The 20,150-nt window shown below is 37.8% G+C and overlaps 1 protein-coding gene across 2 annotated transcripts in view; it reads left to right on the forward strand.

The window, feature by feature from the left end:
• Positions 1-756: 756 nt before the first annotated feature.
• The window catches only part of SLC28A3 (solute carrier family 28 member 3), a 39,226-nt gene continuing 19,832 nt past the window's right edge, over positions 757-20,150 (forward strand). Inside the window, exons 1-7 of one of the 2 annotated variants that reach the window (XM_038124600.1) lie at positions 757-1,396; positions 6,933-6,983; positions 8,664-8,768; positions 12,774-12,856; positions 15,390-15,481; positions 17,761-17,950; positions 19,836-19,980. In XM_038124600.1, the coding sequence (XP_037980528.1) occupies positions 1,340-1,396; positions 6,933-6,983; positions 8,664-8,768; positions 12,774-12,856; positions 15,390-15,481; positions 17,761-17,950; positions 19,836-19,980 (723 nt within the window). In that variant the 5' untranslated portion in view covers positions 757-1,339. The remainder of the gene's footprint in view (positions 1,397-6,932; positions 6,984-8,663; positions 8,769-12,773; positions 12,857-15,389; positions 15,482-17,760; positions 17,951-19,835; positions 19,981-20,150) is intronic. The other variant, XM_038124601.1, reaches the window with a different exon arrangement.

Genomic DNA, 20,150 nt, shown 5'->3' on the forward strand with positions numbered 1-20,150 from the left:
AACTTGTTAAAGATATTTGCAGTTATTTCTTGCTGAATATTATGGTGAAGAAAGAAGTAATTAGTCAGAAAATATCCTCTAGTCACAGGGCAAATATAATTACCAATAAACAAGTTGATTTCAAAACCTGGGTCTCCAAAAATATTCTGAGGACTGCAAACCTAAAAATCATTAAAACCCATGCACTCCTGGCCAAAAAATAAACCCACTAGTCCTCTTTTTTGTGCAATAGTTATAATATTCAGAAAGCACATATTGCAACAGTATGATTTAGAATACTGTAAAATAGTTGGAAGATTACTCAGAAAGATGCATCATCTTATTTTTCATGTAATTTTTCATTATTTTGAATAATATATTCAGTCATGCCAATCCATTCTGGTTTTATACATAAAACAGGGCATAGTTTTTTGCTTTCCACAATGTGAGGCATAACTCATGACATTTTCCATCTGCACGTAAAAAGTTATGAATGTAGGCAGCTAATGAATTCATAAATATACTTTGCTGTATTTCCAAGAAACAGAACACTGTCATTTTTGCTGTTCTTAATGGCAAAATTTTTATTCACACAAATCCTGTCTGACATTAGTGTCTGTATTAGTGCTAGTGTTTTCAGGACTTATACAGAACAAGCTGTATACACAAAGTCCATAGTCAACAAAAAACATGGGTAAGGGGTCCAACTGATAGTTTTAAGAACATCTATTTTCATATTTTCAATACTGCAAATAGCAAGCCATAAATACTCTTCAGTTAAAGGTGAGCAATCTGTGGACAGATAACAGAACGACTCTGTGCCATGGAATAGAGGATGCAACTGTAAGTGGCTTTATCAGCACTTGTCCGAGTTTTGAATGTTTTCACATTCTCTTTTTTCCTCCTGCTAGGTGAAGTCCACAGCTACCATGAAAATAAAACTACCATAATATCAAAAATAACTACTTGAGAATACCTGTAAAAAAAGGACAAAAAATTTGTTGCCCTCTCAAAATCTGGACATGGAAGTTTTCATCCCATGCCAGTGAAGAAAGACAGAAGTCATGTAAGTACACAGATTTGCATTTAGGACCAGCCAGAGATACACTGTGTAAAATATGTTTCTTGGGCCACTAGGTATCCTCCATTCTTGTCTCTGAAGGCCGTTTTCCATGCTGGTCAAAAGGGGCTGTGATAGCGGAGCGAGAAGGTGGAGCTAAGTGGGAGTAAGAGTAACCTGAGAAGGCCTCCAGCTAACTTGACTTCCAGTGATGCCGGTCCTGCGGATGGATTAACCAGATCCTGGCTGATTCTGCCCTGTGCTGCAAGTACCTTCACCCAAAAACTCCATACCAGGCACATGGAGCTGACGGAGACCAAGCGCGATCGCTCAGGAGTGCACAATTTGGCCTTCCAGGTAAGTGCGGTTTCCTTTGCTTTCTGGGGAAGAGGAAGGAATTAAAAACATTGAACAGCGTTGAATTCAGATCCCGAACAAAGAAAAAGCATTTTCTGAGCTCTGCCTGCAGGTATTTTACAACATTCTACGTGCTGATACCCTGCCAAAGTACAGGGTGAAAAAAAGCTGGGAACAATTGACTTATTCAGGAGCATGCTCTACTCAGTGCTATACAGCTAGGTTTGAAAAGTGTCCTGACTTGGTAATATTTCTTAGGCTGGTAGATCTCACAACTGGCTGCCATCTGCTGTATCAGTTGCTGGTTTTTCCTGAGGATAGGTCACTTACAAATCTGTTGAAGAAAAGGTCAGCATTATGCAGCAGACGCACAACTCATCAAAGCAGTGTATTTCAATAATGTGAGAAAAATTATAAAGTAATTATGTAATCATAATGGGGCATAGAGTCTTCCATGCATAAAGTAAGCGCAATTGTCTTCTGCTCTCGAAAAGAGCATGAAGAGAAAGCGCCAACCCAGAAAGTATTGCATTTTCTAGGCATAAAGTAATATTAACAGCCTTTTAAAAACGCAGATTTCATAAGCGGAAGCACAAACCCCCGCAAACAAACAAACATCACCAAAAAAACCCCACCAAAACCGAAAAACCAAAAGTATTTAGTTATTGTTTCTCAGTGCCCAGCATCCCTGTACTTTCACTGGAATTAAAGCAGACACAAACAGAAACTTGCGAACCCGCAGCTCCTTGCTCTCCTCTGCAGATCCTTTCGCTGCTCCTGATCTCAGCTAGCAGGAAGTGGGTAGCTGATGTGGGTATCTGCTGACACTATCCAAATAACACAGAAAGGTGTTTGTAGATGCTAAGCATGTGGACTATTACAATAACATCACTGACATTCAACCGCTCTGTATATTTATTCATTGCGCTATACGGACAGAGAAGCCCGTGAGGGAATATTTATGGAATGTAGGCAAGAGAGTTAACTCTTAAAACATGACAGCCCAGTGGTTAGGGCTTTCTCCTGAGTAATCAGAGCACCTTCAACTCATCTGTGGTTCGGAGCAGATAGATAAGCAATTTGAACTTGAGTCTCCGTCAGTTCAAGTGAGCGAGATAAGAGGTTTTATCCTGTGTTTTCACACAAAATATGTGCCTAAGCTAGTGCCGTCTGCTTCCTAAATCTGTGCTTACAAACTCAAAAAGGAGAGGAGTGCCTAGCTGCCAAAGCTCGATGTTGAACTCTCTTAAACAGCCTAAGCTGAAAATGACCTCTTTCCTCAGAGATCTGTGTAGCATAGTATAGTAATCCGGGCTAACCTTCTGCCTTACGCAGCTGGCTAACCAATTTTTTTTTTTACTTTTACACTGTCTTATCTCTGTTTCAATACGTGAGTCACTCCCTAGAAAAAATAAGACACAGAAGGAAATAGGTAAAATTCTGTATATAAACAAATCACAGTAAAAGCCGCTGGATAGTAAACAGTCTCATCATGTCCCACTATTTCTTGTGTTTAAAGCTTTTCTTGCACAAAGAGGGAACACCTTAATTCCTCCGAAATAAATGTGTCATAATGTACTAAGCAATGAGTATCTTACCTAAACCACAAAATATGAAAATTAGTTTAACAGCTCTCAATGTAATACAAAGCACCTCAAGGCTAACAAGTGATCGATGAAGATCACATATCAGACCCTTATTAAGTCAAGAAAGAGAAGCACTGTGATTTCTGCTGCAAAGGGACGCTAACGGGATGAAGAAGTTGCAATATAGAGTAGTCTGCTTTGTGATTTGCCGCACAAATGGTCAAATGACCTCAAATTCTTGATTGCTATTGATATGTAAACACACACATCCATTTGTACTGCGGCGGGATTGTCACTGCATCACCATTTTCAATGGTGTACTACACCTTCATTTAACAAATGTTAATTTTCAGATAGGATTGCATCCATGCAACATGAAGCTGTATATTAATACCATTAATTGCATTTTTAAAAAATGACTGGTTCTGCAAAATATCAGCTACTTCTTTTGTGCACTATGCAGTTTCCACTTGAGTATAGCGTTGAAATTGCAAGTCCTGCATTATTACCTTGTGATAATGCCAGTAACTGAGAGACTCAGAAGCAACTTGCCCCCTTATTAACAGCTCGAAATGGTCTCAAAAGACAAGAGACAGTAAACCCAAACGTACACCTTTGCTGTTTCTCTCTTTCTCTCTCTCTTTTTGATATTGGGGATATCTCAATTAACAACAGCCATTTGGGTGTATACAATGGGTGAGCTTTTTCTATAGTTTTTAAGATACATAGCTTTCTTTACCCATACTGCCAGTCTTTCCTACCATGTTCCTACACTTCAGTAAGAAAGTATTTAACTTAATAAAACCCAATGCGGTTGTTAAGACCTATATGCTAAAGTTACCTGCTTTGGATGCTGCCACATAGGTAGAATCAATAGGTTGCTGCACTGTTTTTAATGAGACATTCAAATTGTTAATTTTCTTTAATCTTAAAAATGTCATGTAATTTAAGGAACGTAGGTCATTATCCTCAATTCAGAAAATTGTTCCTGCTAAGTGTCTATGTACTAGCGTAACAGACTGTGTATCTATAGCTACAATAATGTCATACATAATGGGTAGAAATTCTGCTGTGTCTCTTGCCTTCAAGGTGGTTCAGTCGACCTCTCATACATGGCACTGGCTGGCTGGAGGACCACTACACTTGCCCACAGTTTCCTGCTCAGAAACCCTGTACCACTAATAATAACCCTAAAACTGAGATTGGATTTACCTAGCTTGTCTTTAGCCCTCATTAAAAAGGCAAAAATTTTATCTAATCAGTTCTGATGATTCAGATCTCTGATAACATTAAACATCAAGCTGCATCTTAAAAAGCAACAGTAGGTGGGATGAATAAACTGCCCTACAGTTAAAAGCAACACAGAGGCAAACTTAAATACAGCACAAAGGGAAGATAACAGCTAATAAATATTTATTGTTCACTTGCCTCCTCTTCCTAGTGTCATGATGCATTAAACAACCTGTACCTGTTTCTGTAGCAGAGCACAGCATGCTCTTAAGAAGCTGATTTGAGGAAGGATCCCCTTTAAAATTCTGCCCTTTGCTCACAGTGCATGGGACAATTGCATTGCCATAATGCATGCATCCATTTCATTTAAACAAGCTTAAAACATATCCTAAAAATGCATTTTCTGTTTATTGCCATTTTTCACAGCTTCCTAGATACTCTTGTCTGGTTGGTTAATTAAGACTATAGATGTTATTAAGAATTTATATTTCATGAGCATATCTGTTATGTTTACCCTTGGAAATGAAGGTGGTGTGGCACTGCATTATTTAACCAGATCCAGATGGGAAATTATGTAATCCTTTTCCACATTTTCAAAATTTGCTTTCCAAAGCCATACTCGGTTTTTTGGTTGGTTGTGGTTTTTTGTTTGTTTGTTTGTTTTTGCTTTTGTTTTTGTTTTTAAATAAAAACCCCTACATTTCAGGATAATAGGCAACTCTCCTACTCTGACAACCTAAAATGTTTTAAGAAAATAACAATGTACTCAGAGGTGGGGAGTCTTATTTACAGTCTTTTTCAAAACAGCACACGAAGGCATAGCCTGCTAAATTTATATCTGGCAGAACCTTTTTCTTATCTGTTGTTTATACAACTCATTTGCTGTAGTTTAGTACATGGATAATGAACATTAATTCTTCCTGCCTTGTTTTATAATTTGACAGGTATTTAGGAGTGCTATGATTATTAATTTAAATAAATTCTTCCTCAATATTTAAAATGCATGTAAACTCCAGAATCATGGCACTGGCTAACAGAAGATAGTACATTAGGGAAAACCTAGATGAATGGTATTCAGGGTTGCTAAATATCTAAAGAAAAGCAAATTTTGAACTGTAAACTAGATAGCTTCACTTCTGCTGGGCAAATACAATTAAAAATCTCTTGAGATGCAACAGAATCCTACATTATAACTTGAACTATTTTCTTGTGAAGTATCTGTGTTTCAGTCAGTTCCTTGAGTATCCTGATTCTAATCTCCAAATAATGCAAGGACCCATCCTTAAACCATAAACAGTTGAAGCAGCTGCCTCAATGCAATGTTGGCCATCCTATTTTCCTCCCTAACTAGCATGAGTATATCACCCTCTACTCCAGAGTGTCTGCTATTGTTTAAAACACAATAGAAGTTATTAGCACCCTACAAAATCCATCCTTCTTCAAAAATCAAGGAGGAGATGACAGGGAAGATCAATGAATGTAGTTGTGCAACAATATTAGGTAAATTAACAGCTCATCAAGGGGGAACTAATCAAATATTGAAGGAGCATGCACAGCTGAGACAGCAATGTCCTTGTCATTTAATCAAGTGTTTTACAAGAGGGGAATTCCAATTTCTTAATGTAAAGGAGTTAGTAAAAGCAGAAACGCGGCTTCAAAACACTTTTCATATCATAAGCATTCAAAATAGATGGGCCAATTCTGTAATCCTTAAACTGTGCACTAAAGCAAAGAGAATTTTCCCATCAGACCTTCTCTGTGAACTTCCTGCTCTCTCATGTCGCCTGGAGGTCGAGTAGGTTCAGAAGTGACTTCACATGCTGCTGTACCGGCCTGTGCTCATAACAGGATTGTGCCAACTGTAGTTCCTAAGGCTTGAACTCCCATTTTCTCTTGCACTGTTTTGTTCTCCAGACTTTTACAGGGAGCTGAAAAGGATACTGAGTAAACGAGGTAAAAGTTTTCTGCCTGTGCTGAGTAGCTTACATATGGCAATCAGCAACAGTAGGTGATAAGCACAGACCAACATTTTGTTGAGGCGTTCCTTCAGTACCTCAGACACTAAGTAAGCAGGAAAGGGGAAGAAGCAGGTTTTTTTGTCACTTGAATATCTTTGTTCTGATTAGAAATTAAAAATAGATTTTTTTTTGTTCAAGAAGTAGGGTTAAATAATGTGTTTTCACCAAACAAAACAAACAAAAAATTCTATAAAGGAGAGAATGAAGACACAGCTCTTAAAAAATCAGCTGTGAAATAAGAAAATTACTCAGCTTCATGGCACTCATTCAAAGACTATTCTAGTCAACAGAAATCTTGCTAGAGTAAACTTGTTATCAATAGTAATTAACCAGTTTCTACTAAATCAGTAATAATACAGAAATGTGATATGATCAGTTGAAATAGCAACTTTTTAAATTCACAGAGAAGGACACAAATCTATCAATCTGCAGTGCGGTCTACTGAGTTCCAGCAACAGTGCAATGCTCTTACTGGTTTTGTTACATTACTCATACATTCATATATTTTAATTATTCTATGAATGAAACTTCTTATGTAATTATTGCACTTGAGTAGTGGCTTTGCCAAAGTGACTTCTGGAGGTGTCTTCCAACATAGATGATGCTTTAGTTGTGTATTTAATGAACAGCAACTTACACGCTTATTGTTTTTCTCACATTTACTGAAAAAATTCTAGGAAATCTCTGCTTTTTCTTCCTCAGCAACAAGAACAGAAATCTTCAAAGACACCATTTTCAGGAGTGTGTGGGGAGGTGTGTATGTGAATTGCAGAAGTATAGCGCTTTGACTTTGCTATGCTGTCCTCTGTAGTATTTTTAATATATCTCAATACTGCAGTTAATCTCTATTTCTGGGGATTTTTTTTTTTTTAATTGTATGAAGTGTTCAGTAGTTGTGTTTGCTGCTGGCTGCAGGGGCAGCTAAAGTACACCCCTATGACAATATGGTTAGAAGACAAACAAGTGACAAGTGTTTCTGAATCAGAAATACCTCCCTTATGGAAAGGAAAAGATACTCTTCACCTAGAAGTGAAGAAACTGATGTATCAAGGCCACAGCACTTGAATAAACCACCTCTTGCGACTCTCTCTTCTCAGAGACACAAAAAGTTACAAAAACACTTTGACTGAAAATGAATTTTTGTGAAGTTTAGAGGCAAAATATCTTTAAGGAAAAGTGTTACTAAGCATTGTTCTAGTTGCTTCTAAGGCCATGTTTCTGGCAAAACTCAATTTATTTCTAGCATTACTGCTTGTTCCTGTCTTTGGAAATTTTTATGAATTTACTATGATTCAGGTTATTTTGTATTGTTCATATGAAAGTGATTGTTTTCATTGTAAATACTAATTTACTGAGTTTATCACCATGTAAATAATGAGATAATTAATGCAGTAAAACCCAGTGAAATTACCACACTGTAACTACTGCCATAAGAAACCACTGAAATACAAAACATTCACAACAATTGCAGATGTAAGTTACCTGAAACTTTGTTTAGGCAGCTTTCTTACAAAACTAGATGGTCTTGGACCATTAAAAAGAGATTAAGTTATTCTTCAAAACATTAAGAAACAAGAAAATTGAGATCCAGGATTTATTAAAAAAATTAGATTTAATTGGGCTGGTTATGGCTATCTTCATCTCTCTGATAAAAGGTGTAACTCAGAGGATTAATGTGGTACAGCTAACTCCTCTCTTTAAAGATACCCTGAGTGTTTTATTCTTAGAGCAACACAAGTACACATTCACATTTACTCCGTGTGTGTAAGGAGCATAAATACTGGAGCAAAGGTACTAACAACTGGGGAGGGCCCCAAATAGTCCATTTTGCCCTTGGTGAGGAGAAGACCTGGATTTTCATAAACTTGTTGAACCAGTCCTGAGGCAATGAACAGTACAATTCACCATGGGAGACACGTGAGTTTAGTCAAGAAAACAGTAGATTCTCATTAGTTGAGTGCCATTCATGACCAAGGCATCTTTGTGCAGTAGTTCAGGGGCTTGAACAGCCAAGCTTTGCACACCAAGTTTTGGTTTCCCTGTTGTGGTAAAGTAGCATAAAGAATTGTAGAATCATTTAGATATTAAAATACCTGTAAGATCATTGAGTTCAACCATTAATCTAGCACCACCATTAATCTAGCATGTTCACCAATTAACCATATCCCCAAAGTGCCACATCTACAGGTTTTTGGAATGCTTCAGGCATGAATCTATCACTTCCCCAGCAGCCTGTTGCAATGCCTGATCACCCTTTTAGCAAAGAAAATTTTCCCAATATCTAATCTAAATCTCTCATGGTGCAACTTGAGGCCATTTCCTGTCACCCACTCACTTGCTTCCATGGTAGCCCAGGTATCAGATTATATATCTTACTGTACTCAAGAATGGTTCAAATCAGAAGCTGAAAGCCTATGTAATTTCTGGTCCTAGAATGACAGCGACGATGGTGTGGATGATACAAATCTGAAAGGCCTTGGAGACAATTTGCAGAGAATCAAGACTTCACAAAATAAGGAAACAGTGCATATTAATCAGGTATGGTTTTTTCTCTCTTTTCTTTCTTCCAAATAACCTTATGAAAATTAGTAAACCTCAAAGTTAATGTCAGCAATGTATTAGTATATCCAAGACAGATATTCTAACAAAATCTGAATATAATTTAAAATGTATAAATGGGTGGGGAAGTTCTATTATCAAAAAAGACATTAAATAAAAAAAATTGCATGTGTAGGGTTCAGAAAAAATGTATTCCAATGTCATAATGGCTTCATACAAGATACAAAAGAGGCATCAGAAATGGTAATCAAAGGGAAGACTGGACAAGAAATTGCCCTAGAGTTGCCCCATTTTCTCATAAGAAGGGGAAGAAAGAGAATCTGTAATCATTGGTTTTAGAGGTACAATCTTTCAGTTAGACAAAGAATTCATATTACTAAATATTTAATAATAAATTATTGAATTATTAAATAAACATCTTAAATAGGGAAAATTTCAGACAAACACAAACTTGAGGCAACAGGTTCTGTGTAAAACTGACCAGAGAAGAAGAGAGAACAATGCAGATTATTGTAATAATAGACACATTCATTTTGACTTCTTTTGACTGTATGTTTGTTTAAGCCCACATACTGAGTATCCCACTATGAAAACATGAGAGTCAGGTTAAAAAATTCCTCAGGTATTTCACCATTTTTAGGTATTAATATTTTCACATTCTCCAGAAATAACTTGCTTCTCTAAAAATTCTATTCTGTTGTAATCATATCTACTTGCCAAGTTTGGTAATGGTACTCAAAGCAGCATATAAGAAATACTTGATGCAGTGGGTACTCATTTCTATCTTCTATTGTTTTCTTGAATATGATCAGAGGCAATAAAGGCATGGTGGAAAGTAATGTCTCTGCTCCTAGAGTTGAATTAATTTCAGATATACAGTGATGGAAAAGATCACTTAGACTGTTCTGATAAGCACCTCTGGAAATTAGATTGGAATCTGAGATCCTGTGAGAGAAAGGTGGTAGGTGATGTCTATACCTTCATCTTCAAAAAAGTTGGCAAAAAGGAAATTGTTAAAACAAAACAAAACACAAAAACACACAAAAAAACACCAAAAACAAAACAAAACAAAACAAAAAACAAACTCAAAAAGGAATTTCAGAACTGATTGAAACTGTAGAAAATTAGAGAAAAGTACTGACATCTATGAAAGCTTTATTTTTATCAGAGAAACCAATTTCCCACTGAAAAAGTTCATCTGAAAACATTCTGCCACTATTTGGTGCAAGAGTATCAGAGAAGTGTGTATATTCACAGCAACAATTTCTCCGGTACACTGTGACAGGAGCATAAGAATTTATTTTGAGGGGTCTTTACAGTATGGACTTAGCGGTGTCTCCCTTTGCTTACATAAGTTTACATGCTCTACACATCCCTTAGGTAACTCTCAGAAAGGGCCAACACTCTCCACGAGCCATTGACCATGAAAAAAAATAAAAGTAGTTTGCATCCATTCTCCAATTTCCTTTTGTATCCACTGTCATACAAAGTTGTCTTTGATTTCAGATTTTCTCAAAGTTGTCTTTTGATTTCAGATTTTCTCAATGACATTTTTATGTCATTGTAGGAAAGCATTTGTGACAAGAGTGACATAGTAATATTCTAAGCATATGAAATACTTTGTGAACAATGTGAAAAGATGCAGATTGATGAGTTTGTAATTGAAATACCCAAAAGAAAAAATACCTTATAAAACAAACCATACACTTCAGAAATTCAGAGAGCCAGAATTCAGGCTGTTGGGTGACCCAGGCGCAGGGAGTAGGTTGTGGCATGGAGAAAAGAGATAGGAAAGCATGACCTGGCCTAGGCAGTGCAAGAAGCAGTGGCAGTGGGAATGATGGTGGGGATGAAACCAATATCTGTAGCACATGGGCTTCAAGCTGTGACCAGGAGAGTTAACACAGTGCCAAAGGGAGTGTAGCTTCCTGTGAATGTGAAAGCATGGCGCTTCTACCCAGAGGCCTGGGGCTCTCCTGATTTTGTAATGTAGGTTAAAAAATCTGTGAGAAGCACTGGTATGCAATATATTCCAAATTTAGTCTCAGGAATAAATGATATTTACGTATTATCACCACTCAGTGTCCCTCAGATAAGACTACCTTGTACAGCCATTGAGAAGAGTACTGCCAGTTACCAAAAGTAATATAACTTAGTAGGCATTTTTCAGTTTTGCTTTATTTCACAGTCAAGACCAAAGAGGCAAAGAAACTGAGTTCAGTGAAGATGCGGTCATATGTTGCAGTGCAGCTCCATAGAGCTGCACAGCACCCTTCTCCAAAAACTGCAGCCAAGAAGACCAACAGACTCCTACTGGTCTTTCCCCTCTTTTATGCTAAGCTTTCCCTAGGAGAGTAAATAGCAGCTTCCATGTATATATGCCCCTGATCTCTCGTGTTCATTTTGCCTTTGAGATCATTAAAGCCTGAAGATACTTGACAGGCAGAGAGAAATGTGGCTGTTCAGCCAGGAGAAGAGAAGCTCCAGGACCCCACTGTGGTCTTTCCGCACTTCAAGGGGGCTTACAAAAAAATAAGGAAGAGGAACTTTTTATGGGGGCATATAGTCACAGGACATGGGAGACTGGTTTTAAATGGAAAAAGGGTAGGTATAGATCAGATAATAGGAAGAATTTTTTTACTGTGAGTGCGATAAGACCCTGGAATAATTTGCCCAGAGAAGTTGTGGATGCCCCTGAAGGTGCTCAAAGTCAAACTGGTTGGGGCTTTGAGAAACCTGATGTAGTGTGGCATGTCCCTGCCCATGACAGGGGTTTGGAACACTGATCTTTAATGATCTTTTAGATCCCTTCTTACACAGGCCATTCCATGGCTCTGTGGTTCAAGTCTCTCCCTGGCAACTAACTGAGAGCTTTCCAGGGCTTCTGGCAGCACCTGCAGCAGGACAGACAGACAGAATGCAGGGGCCAAGGCAAGGTCTGTGGTGGGCCTTGCTTTCCACAGCAGACTGGGGAATTGACTTACCATAAGCAAAAGTGACAGAGTAACGAAAGGTAAACTCACCTGCAGATTGTCACTGCTCCAAAAGTGGCTGAGTTCTGTGGTCCACTCTTGTGAAGAGGGTAGGACATGTCTGCCCGGCCAGGCCAAGACTGTCTGTCATCACCCTGGTCATGGCCAGACACTCCAGGCCGGTCAGCCGGTCACAGTGCTCAAAGGGAGAGGTGTGAGTGCCACACACAGGTACGCTGCTGTCTTTGAACAGTGATCGCCTGCCCTGGGCCCTGGCCACTCTGCGGGCCCCACCATGAGCATGGAGGTAAGTAGCCATGGGACAAGCTCCTTCCTTGTGCCCCACCAGAGTGGGACGGGAGAAGGGGTGCAGTGTGGGCATGACAGCCCCCATGGGTGTGCTGAGCAGCTGTGAGGGGCTGCGCCCCTCCTGGCCGCCTCAAGGCAGTCCTCAGACAGGGTGCAGGGCAGCCTGCAGTCTACAAAAGCTTTAACAGTGCCATGCTTATGTGGACTCAGGCAACAAATTTTCTTAAGAATAAAATTCTCAGCTTAGTTAAATTTTTAAAACACTGAGCCTTGCCCAGTTTAATATTGTTTAATATACAAAATTTCCATAATATAAAGTTCTGCAAAGAGACAAGCAACAAAACCTGGGGGTGTCTGTAGAAGGTGCTGGGCAAGCTGGCTAATTCACAGTTTGCCCTTTTCAACTGTATGCAGTACAGGGCCTCCACCTATGAGGCCCTGTCCTCTTCAGCTCTGAGTAACACTGGTATTTTCCCCCTTTATTCCCCTTTTGAAAATGGTGCGGATGGCTTGGGAAACTCTCCAACTGGTCTAAACACTGATCACAGATTTGGCGGCAGATGGGAGAGCTGGAGCCATGAATGCAGTTCAGACAGAAAATTCTAGAGACTGCTTCAGTCAGCTGCCAGTGGGGGTGCTTTTAGGCACCATACCTAAGAAGCATAAATCCCTCTGACAACCTCGGTACTGATCTGCTTTCCAGGGGGATGAATACATCAATATTGAGAGTGATCTGCATGAAAACAAACGTGCCTCCATAGATGATGAGCAACCACGCTTGAAAGGGTAATGTGTTTTTATGTGAGTAAGTCTTCCACTCCATCCTGGGCTAAGCAAAAAAGCTGCCAGTGTTTATGCTTCTGGAGTGATAGCTTTAAATTTCACTGCCATACCCCTATGCTACACAGACCTTTACATTGCCTAGCAATCTTTGTAATACAGAAACACAACCTGTTTAAAATTATTATGCCTTACAAATGACTTCTGTAATTGTGGAACTATCCTTTTAAAGCCTTGCAAATTAAAGGAGTAATATTTTTTTTTCTTGTACAATAACTTCTTTTCCAATATTTCTAGAGCAATGTTTTTTACACAGAGGTCTTAAAGAGTGGTGTCTTTCAGGAAGTTAAGATTCACTAGTGTTTTTCAGTTTGCATAGCCATTTGCTCCAGCACAAAGTAAGAACAGAATAGCTGTGGAAAAAGCCATTTTAATGGAACAAAAGTTTTACTTTCTGTTTGCTCTACTTCCAAGTGATCACGGAGTGAAAACACACATCCACATTTCAACTTGAGGATTGGCTATTTTTGTGAAAATTGCAAACCCTGTTTAAGGCATTAAAAAAGTTAAGACACAATACTTAAAATCATACTAAATAAATGTTCATGTGTGTCACTGATTTCTTTCAACAGATAGTACTGAATAGCCTCCAGTCTAAGACACAGCCCTTTTGAAAGATCAGTCTGTTGATAACAGATTCACTGCAAGCGAAGGTTTTAACATTCACTTCTTGAGCACATGCACAACAGAAAATTGGTTTCTGAGTTACAAAATGCAAGCAAGAATAGTTTTGGCATATATAAATATTTTACATTAATGCACTAAAGTGACATCTGTTTTTTCAACATCTTCAGTTATATTTCAAGCCTATAGGATCAGCTTTTAGTAAAGAATGTTTCTTTAGTAAATTAACCATATTTCATAAGGAACATATTTTTTCTGCCACCTTTCAGAACAGAGCTGCATATTTATGACCTATATGCTTAAATATTTTAAGATATTCTCATACCAAAGTCATAATAGCCTAAATTAATAAAATAAAAAGGAGAGAGAGAGATGTTAGATAAAAGAAGAAATTACAAAAAATTGTAATCTGAAAGTAACAATTTTAAATCCCAAAGGGCTCATAAGTAGCAGTAACAGTATTTTTTTCCTTTTCTTTGGTGACGGATGAACCATAAATTTGGTAAAGTAACTGCCTTTTTCGTCTATTTGTCTCTCATTTCTCCTTTTTTCTTTTCCTGTTGTATCTAATTTTCTGCTGAGATTGGGTTGATAACCTAATGTTCTTACAAGTTAGAAAAAAAGGTGGTATGATTTGTGAAGCTACAGGAATTCCCAGAACTGAAATTGAAGTATCAAAAGCAATCAGGATTTCTCCCAGAACCTATTACTCTCTGTACTTGTGAAGGAGTGTGTTCCTGCTCTGTTCTTCAGTGTACTGGTATAATTTAAATTAATATTTCTTGTTTCTCTCAAATTTATTTTAAATTAATTGAATTTTTTTGAGTGCAGAAAATAAGGGTACTCATGCTGGATTTCAGTGTGCATCAAACTCCAGCTGCATTTAGTTTCCAAACAAGTACAGTCTAGATAATTAGCATCTCTAAATATAACATTGCCTTTATGTACTGGGAATGCAAGAGACTGCTTCAGAGATGTGCCTCTCTAAAACGGTGCCTCTGAGATGAAAGAGACACAGCTGTAATTTTTTTCCAGGTGGACAATATGAAGGGGTTTTTTAGCCACTGCTTCTGTAATTGATATATACGCATGTCACCAGCATATTTAACATTGGAATTCTCTGTTGAATTAACTCCCTTAACTGCTATTTCCCTAAATTTCGATCTTCCTCATGAAATCAAGCTGTTACCTTTAGCGAGGAAAACAAAGAAAGTAAAACATGTTTTAATTGGAAGAACTGATACTAGAGCATGACATTCAAATATAAGAAACAATTTTAACTTCCATGAGATGATGAGATGAAAAGTTAGTGTAATAACAACCAAATTTTAAAATGTACAGAAACATCTATGCACGCTGTAATAAGGTCTTAGATGGATATTGGTTATTTTACATGCACTTGGTTATTTTACATGCATTGGTTATTTTAAATGCAGCCTTAGGCCTTCCCAATTTCAGCAATACTACTGTTCTACATCATAATGCTTGGCTGGCTGTATTAACAGACTTTGTGAATCTAGTAATGGACACTAAATTTTTTAACTACCTACTCAGTTTGCACTAATCCTGTTAACAGATCTCTTCACAGAAGAGCTGCACTTCAGAGGGTAGTAGAAGTGGGCTGCTGACTTTGGCCCATTATGTAGATTAGATCTCTGCCATATTTTCTTTTTCACCTGCCCAACATCAACTCAAACAAGTCCCTTTCAAAAGGCACTTTATGTTTGGCACTTTGTGATCCAAATATAATCCTCTCCAAATTCAGTGAACTTCAGTGGAGAAATTTTGACCAATTTAACACAATTTTCTTCTGCAAAAGCTTATATTTCTATTCTTTGTTATTTTTTTTTCCTAGGCACTTAGAAAAAAGGTATGATGAAGTCTGTGAATTTTGCAAGAAACATAAAACCAGAATTCATTATGTCGTCTATGGAATTTTAATAACAGGTAGTGTATGTTATGAAGGTAATTGCTAATTAAATCGAATCAATAATTTGCGAGAGCCAAATTATGATAAAATAACAAAGTATAAAATTTATTTCACATTTGAATGACAAAATCTGTGTCAGCCATGAATCAGACAGAGTCTAGCCTGGGACTTAGGCTCTGGGTGACACAAATACACAGCTCTGAGCCCCTGTACCCATCGGAGTGGTAGTGGCACACCATAGCCGTGTCCGAGTCCGGTTTTTACACTCTTTTTCTTGCCGGAGGCCAGGATGTCCTTTGTCCTTTTCTTAATCAAGTAAGTCCCAAAGCTTCTCCGGTCTCAGGATAAAGCTCTCAGGATAAAGCTCTCAGAGGGAAGACGGTCCAGTTCTCGATGTCTCCAGTTCTCGATGTCTCGGGAATAATTCATTGGCTTCTTGTCTCCTGCTAGACAGAGCTTGAGAACCCGCTTGCAATACACAAAACCCACACAAGTTAAACAGTTCCTTACTGGTAGTCCTTTGCATGTTAAGGGATTTCCCAGAAACAGACCACAGGTCTAAATGGATTACCATCGGATATGTCATGTCCCCTGGCTATCTGTAGCTGGGTGTGCCACTAATGGCTGACTCTTATTTAAAATTTCTGAAATCCTGTGCCATTTCCCCTTCTTCACATGTAAATGTAGTCAGGCTATATGTGATATGTGTATGACAACAGGTTTCCCAACCCCTACAAGCCGTTCCCTTAGCTTTTGGGAACTTGCCTGGGCAAGCCTCCTGTGATAGAAAAATAGACCCTTAATTTTTCATAGCTACTCTTAACCTATTGTATTATTTTTCACATCTATAACTATATTATATTCATCATATTATTTTATTTTCTCATGAATTTTGACACATTCCTCACAGTATATTACACCTAGGATTGCTGAAGCTTATTTATTTACCTTTATGAGATTATATGTGCTGTCTTTGTCCAACATAAAAATTTGACTCTCTTTAATGATGTATTTCAAAGTAGTTAAAAATGTAGTCCCAGAGAATATTCCAGATTGCAAAACCTCCACTCATTCCCAAACATAACAAAAGCAGAAATCTTGCTAAACTGCTTCTCCAGCATGTTTAAAGTCTGACTAGCAATTACACTTGTGATAACAGCATAGTTCAGACTTTGTGTCTACTCCATTACCAGCTGACTCCAAAATTACAGTTTCAGTAACTTGTGCAAGACCATGAAATCACTTTAAAAACTGTCAGGCACCAAATAGGACTGAACTTAAGTCATCAGGCTGGAAATGAAAGATTTCTTTGCTGACCCATATCACTTCGTATTCACTGCAAATTTTTTCTGGAGTAAATGTACTTATGACAGTATGCACTTCAAAATCATTCAGATATTCTTCTTTCTCCCCATCCTAATTAGCCAGTAGGTTGGTTTGTTTCCTTCTACTTCACCAAGTTTGTTTTTGAGATCTTCCTACTTGAACACTGGGAACACAGAGACTTGAAATATGTCTATGAGACAGTACACCAGGAGGTGGTTATAAAAGTGTTGTTTGCATGCTGATACCTTCCCTCATAACTCATCTTCTCTTGTTTTATCATAATACAGACATAATCTGGCTCAAGAAAGTGATTGAATTTTAAGAATATGTCTGGATTTCATACATTAATTCCATAAAAACCAACTTGCATTACAAAAATCAGTAGTCCTTCTTCTTTATTTGCCACAGACAAAATCCAATCATTCTTTACAAGAACTGAATTTTTTTTGGCCAGCATTTATCTGCAGTGAACCTGCCAAATAAATAATTTCATAGCTACTTTATGAAATTAATTACTTTTAAGCTTCACCATTACTTGAGGTCATTAAATCAGTCAAATGACATATGTTTATAAGTGTTTGTTTCTAGTTTTATTGAATAAACTCATCCTCTTTTGAAAAAAGGAGCATGACTCATGGTCTTAATTCATAACTTCTACACAGGAAAAAGAAGTTCTTGTAAATGCGTTTCATTTTTCTGAGTGATTAACATGTTTCATATGAACTTACCTTGGCAAAAGCATATAATCTGCTTTGACAGAATGAAAGCCGCCTTTCATATCAATGAGCATATCATAAGTAACAAAACTATCTAAAAAAGCAAGATTTTTCAGTATTTAGGCTGAGAGTCAGAAAACCATCTAAAAGATAAATGCAGGCCTGACTTTGATCACCTCTTATAAATCTAAAATTTGATCTTGTTTTTAGAAAGATCAACCTAACTGACATGTATATTCTTGTTTCTGTGACAGCATACTTGGCGGTAGTTATTGCAGCCTGCACTTTGAATTTTCAGAGAGCTTTGCCACTCTTTGTCGTCACTGTCCTAGCCATCTTCTTCATCTGCTGGGATTTTTTTATAGCTAAATATGAAGACAGAATTGCTGCATTCTTTTCCCCTGGAGACCAATATCTGAAAAAACAGTGGTTTTGGCTGAAATGGTAAATATTAATTACTTTCTATTTATGCATAAGGACAATGCACTAGTCAAATTACCCTTGTGATTTTATTTCAGCTTACATCCCCATAAGAACAGGGAGATGGGTCAATTACACATATCTCATTAAAATCACAGAATAATTCAGTATTTACCAGGAAATATCAGAAACACACTCAGGATTTCAATGCAGTAGCTAAGGATCAAAAGTCTTGGCAGAAAGCATAGGAAAAATTCCACAAATTGAGGTGGGAAAAGTTTGTGGTTGAAAGAGAATATGTTCACAAAAGTTCATATGTGTTGCAGCCTTTTGCATTCATTCTGAAAACCAAAAAAGTTCTTCACTGTTCACAGAGCTGCTAGGTTCATAAGAACCTTAACTCTAACATTTGCAAACTGCTAAAGACTGGAGTATGTTGTCCAGACACTGTTTTTCCACATATCCCCCTAGCAATTTTTACTTGACCTTCAGGAATCAAAACGTGCCAGCCAGATTTAATGTCATAATAAGGTTGTATGACCTTACTTATCTTTTGGGATAGTAGACATTCATCTGGTAGAGAAATGGTTGATAATTAGATCTGTCAGACACTTATTTCAAGTATTCCTGAGCAGCAATTTGGGATCTCAAAGTTATCCCTGGCAAAATGAGAAGAAAAATGAGTCTTGTAGACCAAAGAAAAACCAAATAAAATATCACTAAAAAGGAAAACAGAATTGGCCAGCTAACATCTGTTTCAGCTAGGTCACCTACTAGCTGAGAAAGAAAGAATTTTAAGGAGGAGTCCTTCTCAGTTCAGGATAATGTCCCAGATTATTCTTAAGATTTAGAAATGGCTTTGCTAAGAAAGGTGTTTTAAAGATTGTGGTCCTTCTGCTCAGCAGAAGGAGAGCAGTCACACAAAGGCACTTCCATTAGATGATCTGGCAGCCTCTCTGGGAGAAAGAGCAACAGGAACAGGAGAGCCCTGAGGAGCAGATGGAACAAACAGGGGCAGTAAGTGCTATATTACCTGGGCTGCAATCTTTAAATTGTACATATCACAGGTTAGGTGCTTAGCTGTTTTCTTCCAACAGAGAAAAAGTCTCTCAGGTGTAGAAAGGGTTACTTAGCATTGCAACGGCCAAGCCATTTTGTGGAATTTACCTGCAATGTTTTTAATCCCATCTAAAGATTGAATTGATGTATCTAGGGACCACTGAAATCAGTGAAACCTTACTGTTAAACAAAACTAACATAAAAGACTTGGGAGAGTGTTTCCTCTCTGTATATGGGGTGATGTATTTTGTTGCCTTCCAGGCTGTTACAATAATTACCTTCAATAAATAAGCTTAACCTGGTCCTGATAGTGGCGACCATAGAAACACTGAAACACAGATATACATGTCATTGTTTGTGAGACAGCTGAATTGACTACAAATGGTTACAAATAAATGAGCTGTTTATAGCCTTCTTCTCAGTAGAGTGTGCTTCACAGGGCCACTAGCTAAACAGCACATTGCAAATCATAAATACCACAGTCTCTCTTGCCCAGAACTAAAGATTCAATAAAGCAAAGCAAGGGAAAATAAAAAAGGATGAAGTGAGAAAGGAAGATATCACATTTCATGTAATAGAAATAGCACCCAGACAAGTCACTCATGCTTTTTTTTGAGTTTCCTCCCATACTCTGGCTTGGAGGACATTTCTTTCAGATGCCACCAAGGGATGCTGCCAGAGCCACATCAGCAAAGGCAGGTTCCTGCTTGTGTAGAGCTACAGGTTTCAGCGCAATACTTTCTACAAAGAGTTTATTCACAAACAGAGATGTAAATGTTTTGGGTATGGGAAGGGAAATGACTATTCCAAAGGTCTTTTTCAGGATATTGTGATGCTTTTTATTCCCTAGGGTGTTGTGTGCAGCTCTTATTGTAATGATCATCTGCTGGCTCATCTTTGACACAACAAAACGAGGATCTCGTCAGCTAATCTCTTTTGGTGGGCTTGTGATGTATGTTGTCCTGATGCTTATCTTTTCCAAATATCCAACCCAAGTGAGTATTTATTCCATGATGCACCTTTTGGGATTTTTTTAATTCTGTGTCTAAAAAGGTATTTCCCTACCCTAGCATTAAGTCTAGTAAGAATAACAAAATGTGGGAAAGAATATAACCTTGCCTGAGACCAAGCCCTGTGTTTAATTTCTGAGGAAAGTAATTTTGCT

Source organism: Motacilla alba, chromosome Z (genome assembly GCF_015832195.1).
Source record: "Motacilla alba alba isolate MOTALB_02 chromosome Z, Motacilla_alba_V1.0_pri, whole genome shotgun sequence".
NCBI classification, from domain to species: domain Eukaryota; kingdom Metazoa; phylum Chordata; class Aves; order Passeriformes; family Motacillidae; genus Motacilla; species Motacilla alba.